The sequence below is a fragment of the Drosophila miranda genome, chromosome XL (genome assembly GCF_003369915.1).
Source record: "Drosophila miranda strain MSH22 chromosome XL, D.miranda_PacBio2.1, whole genome shotgun sequence".
Taxonomy (NCBI): domain Eukaryota; kingdom Metazoa; phylum Arthropoda; class Insecta; order Diptera; family Drosophilidae; genus Drosophila; species Drosophila miranda.
In genome coordinates, this window is record NC_046673.1 from 12,047,182 (window position 1) to 12,059,640 (window position 12,459).

The 12,459-nt window shown below is 41.9% G+C and overlaps 2 protein-coding genes across 3 annotated transcripts; both read right to left on the reverse strand.

The window, feature by feature from the left end:
* Nucleotides 1-85: 85 nt before the first annotated feature.
* On the reverse strand, nt 86-2,715 carry LOC117185998 (condensin complex subunit 2-like). The gene is made up of 4 exons (XM_033386028.1): nt 2,613-2,715; nt 2,228-2,559; nt 715-2,160; nt 86-655 (listed from the first exon to the last, which is right to left on the reverse strand). The coding sequence occupies exons 2-4, from the start codon at nt 2,441-2,443 to the stop codon at nt 302-304; spliced, it is 2,016 nt and encodes a 671-aa protein (XP_033241919.1). The 5' UTR covers nt 2,444-2,559; nt 2,613-2,715; the 3' UTR covers nt 86-301.
* A 3,919-nt stretch (nt 2,716-6,634) lies between these two features.
* LOC117185994 (condensin complex subunit 2-like) lies at nt 6,635-9,198 on the reverse strand. Of its 2 annotated transcripts, XM_033386020.1 has the most exons (4): nt 9,097-9,198; nt 8,712-9,043; nt 7,199-8,644; nt 6,635-7,139 (listed from the first exon to the last, which is right to left on the reverse strand). In XM_033386020.1, the coding sequence occupies exons 2-4, from the start codon at nt 8,925-8,927 to the stop codon at nt 6,786-6,788; spliced, it is 2,016 nt and encodes a 671-aa protein (XP_033241911.1). In that variant the 5' UTR covers nt 8,928-9,043; nt 9,097-9,198; the 3' UTR covers nt 6,635-6,785. The 2 variants fall into 2 exon arrangements, with proteins under 2 accessions (XP_033241911.1, XP_033241912.1); XM_033386021.1 differs by having other exon boundaries at nt 8,712-9,134.
* Between the last annotated feature and the right edge of the window lie 3,261 nt (nt 9,199-12,459).

Here is a 12,459-nt window from a genome sequence, read left to right on the forward strand (position 1 = left end):
AGAGACTATAACAGCTAGAGCAACCAAATTTGGTATCCACACTTCTGTTAGATCTAAAGTTCAAAAATGTTCAAAAAGGTACATGTGCTCTCAAAAATATTAATTTATTGTTTATATGTTGCAAATCTTAGGACTTGAGAGATAGAATTAAAAATTCATCCGAGAACACATTGGAGAAGAGCCCTGATTCGTTTCGTTTAGTTTTTTGTATGTGTTGTTGCATGAAAATGTATTTAAAATTGTGTGAAGATTGATTACTTCTAGCATTGTATCAGAATTCAGTTTTTTTAAAAGCTCGTCATTAAACTTCGTCATCCAGAACTTGCCGGATTTGAAAATCCTCTAGATTCTCTTGTGGAATGAGTCGCAGTTTCATATCGTTGGCCAAATGGAGAACCGCATTGAGGGCCACCGATGGGCACAGAGAATCTTTCGTTTCGTCACTCAACACATCAGGCAACGATCGGTAAACCTCCTGGAAGCTGGCGGTACCCTTGGCGTAGCTTTCTTCCTTTGACAGTGGGAGGGAGGGTATCGATGCCTCATTGACAGAACTGAGGAATTGTTTCTGGATCAAATAATGGCAGCTGTTCTTGAGATTCTTCATGTCGATCACCTTGGCACGCTTCGCAAATGGCCCAATCACTTTGCTGACCTCAAAAATAAGTGATATTTGATATACCCTTAGGAATGGTATATCCCTCAAAGACCCACCTGCCTTGGTGCACACTTAAATTCGGTGGATATCTCCATGATTGTATCCTCACCCTCATGCATGCTTTGGCTTTGATTGGGCATATCCCCACATGAATCCTTATTCATCATGTCCATGGGATCTTCAATGTCCGCTGCCGACATTCGGTTCATGACAGAATCATCTGTGGTGAAATTTTCATTGTCAAAGAGCTCTCTATCGGCATCACCGTGGTGTAAGCCCCTATCCATATCCACATCATTGCCCAGACTCTCAACCAGATCGGCTTCACCAAATCGCTGGCTAACTTGGTAATCCGCTTCATTGTTGGATTTCGTGGGCATCAGCTTTCGGGCATCGCATTTCTTTTGATAGTTGACCTTTTGCTGCTTTATGTTGGCATCAAGAGGCTGGAAGAGCTCCTCTTTGCATTTTCTATAGTGCAACTCCTTCATGCGTGGCTTGGCGGCAGCGGCAGCGGCAGCGGTTTTGGTTTTCTTTGGGTTGCCAACAGTCACAGCATCCTTTGGGCCAGTCGTCTGGTCCAGAGTGGTGCGCGGACGAGTGATCCTGAATTTCCAATGCGCAGGAGCCGCACAAAGCTGTGAGATCTGATCCATGGGTCTGTATGAATTATCCAGCCTAGTGACACCATCCACTGGCCTCAGATCGTCAATGAATTCGGCGGTTTTCTTTAAACGGCGGCAATTGGTGATGACCGTCTGCTCTTCGGCGGTGAGCTCCTGCAAATCATTCGATTGTATATCTAAGATAATGGGAGGACCGGCTTCTATATCCGGCATGGGCTCACACTCGGCATTCATGTCAAAGGCCACGGATAGCTCTGTGCGATTCCCACCAATATCGTGCGCATTATCCAGCCCCTCAGCATCGTCACCATATGAAGGGACCGCCTCTGAAATAGATCCCGACTGTGGCTTGGGATTGGGGGTATTGGGATTGGTTATCACATAACCCGTGTGGAGTGGCCGCAGATTTAGATCATCCGTACGGTTGTACAGTTTGTGCAGCCATTCCGCATTGCACAACTCTTCATCGGGCCACTCCTTGGCGCCAGCACTCAGCGTTTCGCTATCCATGAGCTCATCCGTCCCCTCGGTGTCATCAAAGAATTTGTAAGTCGGGCGTAGCCGCATCTCAAAGTCCACGCTGGGCAGAATGTTGTGCATCATTTGATCGGAGGCATCGAGGGAGCCCACCGTCGAATTGAGCTTTGCAAATATAGAGTCCTGCATGGGTACCATATCCAAACGCGCATTCAACTTTTCCTTGTTCTTTGCCAACGTTGATAAATTCCTTTCTTCGCCATCACCTGGAGGTCCCTCAGGTAAGCCCGTCAAGGTGCGAGCATTCAAACCCGCCGATATACGACATGCATCGATGTAGATGGAGTCTACACGCAGGCCGTAGACCTTGCACAAGACCTGCAGCAAAGAGCCAGCCATCTGTGAAAGTAGAAAAGTAGGTTAGGAGCTCTCCATATTTGTCGGAGGGTTAAAGAGTAAAACGCACCCTGAAGCTGCTTAGCTTTTTGTGAGGGCTATCCATTAGATTGGCCAGTGTATCAATCAACGATATATCCCAGGCATTGGCTATGCTCAGCTTATTGCAGTTGTACAGATCCAAGGAAGAGCGTACCGTCTCGTTCTCCTCAATGGACTCGAGAGTTGAACTCTTGCGCTTGTTTGCAGATCGACGCACTGGACTCTCCGAGCGTGGCGTCGTCATTACAATGCTGGGGTGTGCGTAACAAACAAATTTTCACCGGAGTTTTACTAATTTCGTTTGATTGGGCTGCGTTGGTAATCTGCGAAATCTGGATAACCACACTTACACGCGCAGGGCTGAAAGCGCAATATAAATAAACGAAAATTATAGTTTAAAAATGCCACAATACCGGTTTGCACGCTAGGATGTTCAGGTTCAATGATTTTAACAAATATATGAATATCAAAATTATTTGTACTGTAAACTTTTAATAGCACGGTTTTATTATATGTTCTTCTTTCTTGATCGGCGTATTCGAATGAATGTGTGTTGGCATATCGATACTTGTCGAGGACAAGTATCGATATATCGAGTACATTGGTATTTCTTATAATACTATCGATGAGTAAATCTTAAACTAATATTTAAATCTTATAAACTAATATTCATATCTTACAGTACTGTCAAAAAATTGTCAAAATGGCAACGATAGTTTCGATAGCTGTGCAAGGTGTTGATATTTTTATTACTTTTTTAAGTATTTTAGCAAAAAAGCTAAAATATGGAGAAGAAGAAGAGATAAAACGTATTTGCGATGTGGTTGATAGGGAAAATAAGAAAATATGAAAAGTGTCCAAGGAAAACAGGCATAGAGAACAAGTCAGCAAAAATGAACTTGTAACCCAAATAGAACAAATGAGCAAAAAAGAACAGTTTCGAAGGAACTGGTTTAGTTTAACTCTTTTTTTTCACTCACTCATGAGCAACACAACACAATTTCTAATAGATTTCGGGCTTTTTAATGAATTGCAGTATTTTTCATGGTGGGTTTTTTTAATACAACAAAATTTTACCAAAGACTATACAATACCAAAATGTTGCATGAGCGACCAAAAAGCTGTTCTATGTTCTACCGCCGGGCAGGACGGAAGCGTCAGAGTGGTCGACCTAAGGACGAGCAGCGGAGACACGTTCAGGAGGCCAATTCACAAGTTGGCGCTTCTGCCACTGGTTTGAAGCCTTCCAGGCCTTCAACGGGGCCAGTGTAGCGCCATTTGGCGTATAATAGGCTTTGTTATTAGGATCGAATTTTATGAAGTCTATTGTAAGTTAGGCTAGGGCAAAGCAGGAGCGCAATAAAAGTTCGCTCTCTCGCTCTTGGCGAATTCGCCCCGCTTTGCCACCGTAGGTAAGATAGGCGAAGAAGAAATTGTTTTGAATATATGAAAAAAGTCGAGAAAAATCTATTGAAACGAACGCACGCACTCCTTTTTTTTCGTCGTCGTAAAATACAATATTTTGCAGTCACCCAAGTTTTACGGTCTCTTTTATTTAGAAAAACTATTCTAAATTTTCATAATTATCAAGTATTACACAAACGTCTCCGCTGTAGTGGGTTGAAGATATATGTAGTTCCATGTAGAACAAACAAAAAAGGTTCAAAAATGTTCAAAAAGGTACATGTGCTCTCAAAAATATTAATTTATTGTTTATATGTTGCAAATCTGTAGTGGCCAGTTGTGACTCTAAAACTCCAGAGAACAGCTTGGGAGGTATGGCCCTCGCGTTTAACATTAACTCAGCTCTTTACAAAAACAAGATAAGAGATCAATTACAAGAGAGCAGCAGTTAAAGCTTCCATTGAAGAGCTTAATGTCTTATTTAGAGAAGCAGCGTGGATCTGTGGGAGTTATGTTTTAAAGCTTTACTAGAAATCATACGATTACTCCGTTAGTCGTGGAAGCTATGTGTAAGCTTTGCTTAGCATCGTACGATTACTCCGTTATCTAGGGAAGCAAGGTGTAAGCTTTGTCTAAAATCGTACGATTACCCCGTTGGTTGTGGAAGGTAAAGTTCCGATCGTAAGGGCTAATGCAAGTAATAGAACTTCTGGCTAGATCATTGCTATAGTGAAGCTGTGCGAATTCGGATGTGTCTTTTTATACAAATATATATATCCAAGTGAATTTGAAAACGTTGTGCAATCAAACACGTGCCAAGTAAATTGAAGTTCTGGTGGACTACATTATTCATTTTGGATTAAGAAAAATAAAAGGTATTTGGACCTTACAATAGTGACACAGCTTTAACAGTCTCGTATCATAGGGCTGGAAATCTTACTACGTTCGACACTGGGAAAGAAAAACCAATTGACCCCCCTCCAAGAACGAGGTCGTCAAAGTCCATCGATTTCTTAGTAGATCTGGGAAAGACCTCGAATTTCCCAGGAACCAGCATCTACATAAACCAACGATAACTACAACCAAATAAACCAAAAAGAGCCGTCCGAACATATACTAGAGTGAAACCCGAAGTTAGGTGGATGCATACTTGAGCGGAAGTACATTTTGGAGTAAGACGAGAAGAATGGTTTTCTTGCGAATTCGGAGAAACTAATATGCCGCACTCGTCACCCTTCTCGCTTATGAATTAATTCCCATTATAATGTTCCAAAGGAATTACTAGAGCACTTGGTAGGCACTTTTTTTCCAAACTTATCATTCAATAGAGGTCATAACACATTTAACGAATATTTTGTTACAAGTCCACCAATCAAAGTACAACTTCCACAGATCTTTTCACTTCAAATACAGCTTTTCCTTCGCTATAAAAGTAAAATAAATCCATTGAAATGCGATGGTTACACAGCCTCGGGCTTCTCACCGAAAGAAGATTACATCGGAGAAGAAGGAACATCGGCAAACTAGCATAACCTCGACCAAAAATCGACCAATGGTCCAACTTTCGAAGATGTGCAGACGTCAGCAGACTCCTGAATCTCTGTAAAAACTTATAGGAGTTAAAGCGCCGTACTGAGAAGACCGTGAAGTGCTATATGAAGCTTATATGACTCTATGACGAGACCATGAAGCTTTACGCTGCCAAGATTGATAGGTGCATCATAGCGAGGGCCAATAGGTTAGTTAAAATTTGATCCAAAATCAATCACCAAAGCATCAGAAAACCAGAGAAAATATAATTTCAACCGGAAAGTAAACGAACATCAGAAACTTAACATACGCCTCTGCAAGTATCGGCGGGCACCTCTAACATCATCTGTTATGTAAACAGCCTGTGGCCAGCCTGCTTCCAGTGGCCTGTTAGGCGCAACAGTATGCTGTTAACGCGGGTTCTGCTGTTAACTGAGGAAGTCGCTTTCTGGTTTTTCTGTTCGCCTGGTAATAAAATATCGAAAAATACCGTTTTGGCATCGTTTCGTCACGGAATTTCCTTTTTCGATGCCGTTGGTGCTTTTAATGTGGGTTTTAACGGAAACGATACTTAATTATACCCGATACTCAAAATGAGTATTGGGGTATATTAGATTTGTGGTCAAAGTGGATGTGTATAATGTCAAGAAGGAAGCGTTTCCGACCCCATTAAATATATATATTCTTTATCAGCATCAATTGCCGACTTAGACGACCTCTAACCTAGAAACATGGACAGATAATTAAACCAAACAATATCCCTCTCCAAATTCTTCGACCTTAATAACACGCATTTTCATACCCGATACTCAAAATGAGTATAGGGGTATATGAGATCTGTGGTGAAAGTGGATGTGTGTAACGTCCAGAATGAAGCGTTTCCGACCCCATAAAGTATATATATATATATATATTCTTGATCAGCATCAATAGCCGAGTCGATAGAGCCATGTCTGTCTATCCGACTGTCCGTCCGTCCGTCTGTCCGTCCCTATCAGCGCCTAGTGCTCAAAGGCTTATAGCCTAGAGAGCTAGAGCAACGATATTTTATATCCGGACTTCTTTGATATGTCACTGTTACAAGAATATTTCAAAACTTCACCCCGCCAACTTCCGACCCCACCAAAGGCGAAAATCTGTGGAATCCACAATTTCAAAGATACGAGAAAACAGAAAACGCATAACCGTAGAGGCAAACTACATCTTTTAGAGTGAAAAATCTGAACAAGATCGTATAATTATTATAGCCAAAATCAAGAAACCAATTTCATTCTCTCTCGCTCTGTCTCTCTCTAATAAACAGGTTTCATGGCTGGCTTTGCCTATTGCAAAATGTGATTTCAAGGATCTCAGAGACTATAACAGCTAGAGCAACCAAATTTGGTATCCACACTTCTGTTAGATCTAAAGTTCAAAAATGTTCAAAAAGGTACATGTGCTCTCAAAAATATTAATTTATTGTTTATATGTTGCAAATCTTAGGACTTGAGAGATAGAACTAAAAATTCATCCAGGAACACATTGGAGAAGAGCCCTGATTCGTTTCGTTTAGTTTTTTGTATGTGTTGTTGCATGAAAATGTATTTAAAATTGTGTGAAGATTGATTACTTCTAGCATTGTATCAGAATTCAGTTTTTTTAAAAGCTCGTCATTAAACTTCGTCATCCAGAACTTGCCGGATTTGAAAATCCTCTAGATTCTCTTGTGAAATGAGTCGCAGTTTCATATCGTTGGCCAAATGGAGAACCGCATTGAGGGCCACCGATGGGCACAGAGAATCTTTCGTTTCGTCACTCAACACATCAGGCAACGATCGGTAAACCTCCTGGAAGCTGGCGGTACCCTTGGCGTAGCTTTCTTCCTTTGACAGTGGGAGGGAGGGTATCGATGCCTCATTGACAGAACTGAGGAATTGTTTCTGGATCAAATAATGGCAGCTGTTCTTGAGATTCTTCATGTCGATCACCTTGGCACGCTTCGCAAATGGCCCAATCACTTTGCTGACCTGAAAAATAAGTGATATTTTATATACCCTTAGGAATGGTATATCCCTCAAAGACCCACCTGCCTTGGTGCACCCTTAAATTCGGTGGATATCTCCATGATTGTATCCTCACCCTCATGCATGCTTTGGCTTTGATTGGGCATATCCCCACATGAATCCTTATTCATCATGTCCATGGGATCTTCAATGTCCGCTGCCGACATTCGGTTCATGACAGAATCATCTGTGGTGAAATTTTCATTGTCAAAGAGCTCTCTATCGGCATCACCGTGGTGTAAGCCCCTATCCATATCCACATCATTGCCCAGACTCTCAACCAGATCGGCTTTACCAAATCGCTGGCTAACTTGGTAATCCGCTTCATTGTTGGATTTCGTGGGCATCAGCTTTCGGGCATCGCATTTCTTTTGATAGTTGACCTTTTGCTGCTTTATGTTGGCATCAAGAGGCTGGAAGAGCTCCTCTTTGCCTTTTCCATAGTGCAACTCCTTCATGCGTGGCTTGGCGGCAGCGGCAGCGGCAGCGGTTTTGGTTTTCTTTGGGTTGCCAACAGTCAGAGCATCCTTTGGGCCAGTCGTCTGGTCCAGAGTGGTGCGCGGACGAGTGATCCTGAATTTCCAATGCGCAGGAGCCGCACAAAGCTGTGAGATCTGATCCATGGGTCTGTATGAATAGTCCAGCCTAGTGACACCATCCACTGGCCTCAGATCGTCAATGAATTCGGCGGTTTTCTTTAAACGGCGGCAATTGGTGATGACCGTCTGCTCTTCGGCGGTGAGCTCCTGCAAATCATTCGATTGTATATCTAAGATAATGGGAGGACCGGCTTCTATATCCGGCATGGGCTCACACTCGGCATTCATGTCAAAGGCCACGGATGGCTCTGTGCGATTCCCACCAATATCGTGCGCATTATCCAGCCCCTCAGCATCGTCATCATATGAAGGGACCGCCTCTGAAATAGATCCCGACTGTGGCTTGGGATTGGGGGTATTGGGATTGGTTATCACATAACCCGTGTGGAGTGGCCGCAGATTTAGATCATCCGTACGGTTGTACAGTTTGTGCAGCCATTCCGCATTGCACAACTCTTCATCGGGCCACTCCTTGGCGCCAGCACTCAGCGTTTCGCTATCCATGAGCTCATCCTTCCCCTCGGTGTCATCAAAGAATTTGTAAGTCGGGCGTAGCCGCATCTCAAAGTCCACGCTGGGCAGAATGTTGTGCATCATTTGATCGGAGGCATCGAGGGAGCCCACCGTCGAATTGAGCTTTGCAAATATAGAGTCCTGCATGGGTACCATATCCAAACGCGCATTCAACTTTTCCTTGTTCTTTGCCAACGTTGATAAATTCCTTTCTTCGCCATCACCTGGAGGTCCCTCAGGTAAGCCCGTCAAGGTGCGAGCATTCAATCCCGCCGATATACGACATGCATCGATGTAGATGGAGTCTACACGCAGGCCGTAGACCTTGCACAAGACCTGCAGCAAAGAGCCAGCCATCTGTGAAAGTAGAAAAGTAGGTTAGGAGCTCTCCATATTTGTCGGAGGGTTAAAGAGTAAAACGCACCCTGAAGCTGCTTAGCTTTTTGTGAGGGCTATCCATTAGATTGGCCAGTGTATCAATCAACGATATATCCCAGGCATTGGCTATGCTCAGCTTATTGCAGTTGTACAGATCCAAGGAAGAGCGTACCGTCTCGTTCTCCTCAATGGACTCGAGAGTTGAACTCTTGCGCTTGTTTGCAGATCGACGCCCTGGACTCGCCGAGCGTGGCGGCGTCATTACAATGCTGGGGTGTGCGTAACAAACAAATTTTCACCGGATTTTTACTAATTTCGTTTGATTGGGCTGCGTTGGTAATCTGCGAAATCTGGATAACCACACTCACACGCGCAGGGCTGAAAGCGCAATATAAATAAACGAAAATTATAGTTTACAAATGCCACAATACCGGTTTGCACGCTAGGATGTTCAGGTTCAATGATTTTAACAAATATATGAATATCAAAATTATTTGTACTGTAAACTTTTAATAGCACGGATTTATTATACATATGTTCTTCTTTCTTGATCGGCGTATTCGAATGAATGTGTGTTGGCATATCGATACTTGTCGAGGACAAGTATCGATATATCGAGTACATTGGTATTTCTTATAATACTATCGATGAGTAAATCTTAAACTAATATTCAAATCTTATAAACTAATATTCATATCTTACAGTACAGTCAAAAAATTGTCAAAATGGCAACGATAGTTTCGATAGCTGTGCAAGGTGTTGATATTTTTATTACTTTTTTATATCCCTGGTTGCGTGATTGGCGGCAAAAAAGCTAAAATATGGAGAAGAAGAAGAGATAAAACGTATTTGCGATGTGGTTGATAGGGAAAATAAGAAAATATGAAAAGTGTCCAAGGAAAACAGGCATAGAGAACAAGTCAGCAAAAATGAACTTGTAACCCAAATAGAACAAATGAGCAAAAAAGAACAGTTTCGAAGGAACTGGTTTAGTTTAACTCTTTTTTTTCACTCACTCATGAGCAACACAACACAATTTCTAATAGATTTCGGGCTTTTTAATGAATTGCAGTATATTTCATGGTGGGTTTTTTTAATACAAAAAAATTTTACCAAAGACTATACAATACCAAAATGTTGCATGAGCGACCAAAAAGCTGTTCTATGTTCTACCGCCGGGCAGGACGGAAGCGTCAGAGTGGTCGACCTAAGGACGAGCAGCGGAGACACGTTCAGGAGGCCAATTCACAAGTTGGCGCTTCTGCCACTGGTTTGAAGCCTTCCAGGCCTTCAACGGGGCCAGTGTAGCGCCATTTGGCGTATAATAATTGTTATTAGGATCGAATTTTATGAAGTCTATTGTAAGTTAGGCTAGGGCAAAGCGGGAGCGCAATAAAAGTTCGCTCTCTCGCTCTTGGCGAATTCGCCCCGCTTTGCCACCGTAGGTAAGATAGGCGAAGAAGAAATTGTTTTGAATATATGAAAAAAGTCGAGAAAAATCTATTGAAACGAACGCACGCACTCCTTTTTTTTCGTCGTCGTAAAATACAATAATTTGCAGTCACCCAAGTTTTACGGTCTCTTTTATTTAGAAAAACTATTCTAAATTTTCATAATTATCAAGTATTACACAAACGTCTCCGCTGTAGTGGGTTGAAGATATATGTAGTTCCATGTAGAACAAACAAAAAAGGTTCAAAAATGTTCAAAAAGGTACATGTGCTCTCAAAAATATTAATTTATTGTTTATATGTTGCAAATCTGTAGTGGCCAGTTGTGACTCTAAAACTCCAGAGAACAGCTTGGGAGGTACGGCCCTCGCGATTAACATTAACTCTGCTCTTTACAAAAACAAGATAAGAGATCAATTACAAGAGAGCAGTAGTTAAAGCTTCCATTGAAGAGCTTAATGTCTAATTTAGAGAAGCAGCGTGGATCTGTGGGAGTTATGTTTTAAAGCTTTACTAGAAATCATACGATTACTCCGTTAGTCGTGGAAGCTATGTGTAAGCTTTGCTTAGCATCGTACGATTACTCCGTTAGTCGTGAAAGCGATGTGTAAGCTTTGCTTAGCATCGTACGATTACTCCGTTATCTAGGGAAGCAAGGTGTAAGCTTTGTCTAAAATCGTACGATTACCCCGTTGGTTGTGGAAGGTAAAGTTCCGATCGTAAGGGCTAATGCAAGTAATAGAACTTCTGGCTAGATCATTGCTATAGTGAAGCTGTGCGAATTCGGATGTGTCTTTTTATACAAATATATATATCCAAGTGAATTTGAAAACGTTGTGCAATCAAACACGTGCCAAGTAAATTGAAGTTCTGGTGGACTACATTATTCATTTTGGATTAAGAAAAATAAAAGGTATTTGGACCTTACAATAGTGACAGAGCTTTAACAGTCTCGTATCATAGGGCTGGAAATCTTACTACGTTCGACACTGGGAAAGAAAAACCAATTGACCCCCCTCCAAGAACGAGGTCGTCAAAGTCCATCGATTTCTTAGTAGATCTGGGAAAGACCTCGGATTTCCCAGGAACCAGCATCTACATAAACCAACGATAACTACAACCAAAAAAAACCAGAAAGAGCCGTCCGAAGATATACTAGAGTGAAACCCGAAGTTAGGTGGATGCATACTTGAGCGGAAGTACATTTTGGAGTAAGACGAGAAGAATGGTTTTCTTGCGAATTCGGAGAAACTAATATGCCGCACTCGTCACCCTTCTCGCTTATGAATTAATTCCCATTATAATGTTCCAAAGGAATTACTAGAGCACTTGGTAGGCACTTTTTTTCCAAACTTATCATTCAATAGAGGTCATAACACATTTAACGAATATTTTGTTACAAGTCCACCAATCAAAGTACAACTTCCACAGATCTTTTCACTTCAAATACAGCTTTTCCTTCGCTATAAAAGTAAAATAAATCCATTGAAATGCGATGGTTACACAGCCTCGGGCTTCTCACCGAAAGAAGATTACATCGGAGAAGAAGGAACATCGGCAAACTAGCATAACCTCGACCAAAAATCGACCAATGGTCCAACTTTCGAAGATGTGCAGACGTCAGCAGACTCCTGAATCTCTGTAAAAACTTATAGGAGTTAAAGCGCCGTACTGAGAAGACCGTGAAGTGCTATATGAAGCTTATATGACTCTATGACGAGACCATGAAGCTTTACGCTGCCAAGATTGATAGGTGCATCATAGCGAGGGCCAATAGGTTAGTTAAAATTTGATCCAAAATCAATCACCAAAGCATCAGAAAACCAGAGAAAATATAATTTCAACCGGAAAGTAAACGAAAATCAGAAACTTAACATACGCCTCTGCAAGTATCGGCGGGCACCTCTAACATCATCTGTTATGTCAACAGCCTGTGGCCAGCCTGCTTCCAGTGGCCTGTTAGGCGCAACAGTATGCTGTTAACGCGGGTTCTGCTGTTAACTGAGGAAGTCGCTTTCTGGTTTTTCTGTTCGCCTGGTTATAAAATATCGAAAAATACCGTTTTGGCATCGTTTCGTCACGGAATTTCCTTTTTCGATGCCGTTGGTGCTTTTAATGTGGGTTTTAACGGAAACGATACTTAATTATACCCGATACTCAAAATGAGTATTGGGGTATATTAGATTTGTGGTCAAAGTGGATGTGTATAATGTCAAGAAGGAAGCGTTTCCGACCCCATTAAATATATATATTCTTTATCAGCATCAATTGCCGACTTAGACGACCTCTAACCTAGAAACATGGACAGATAATTAAACCAAACAATATCCCTCTCCAAATTCT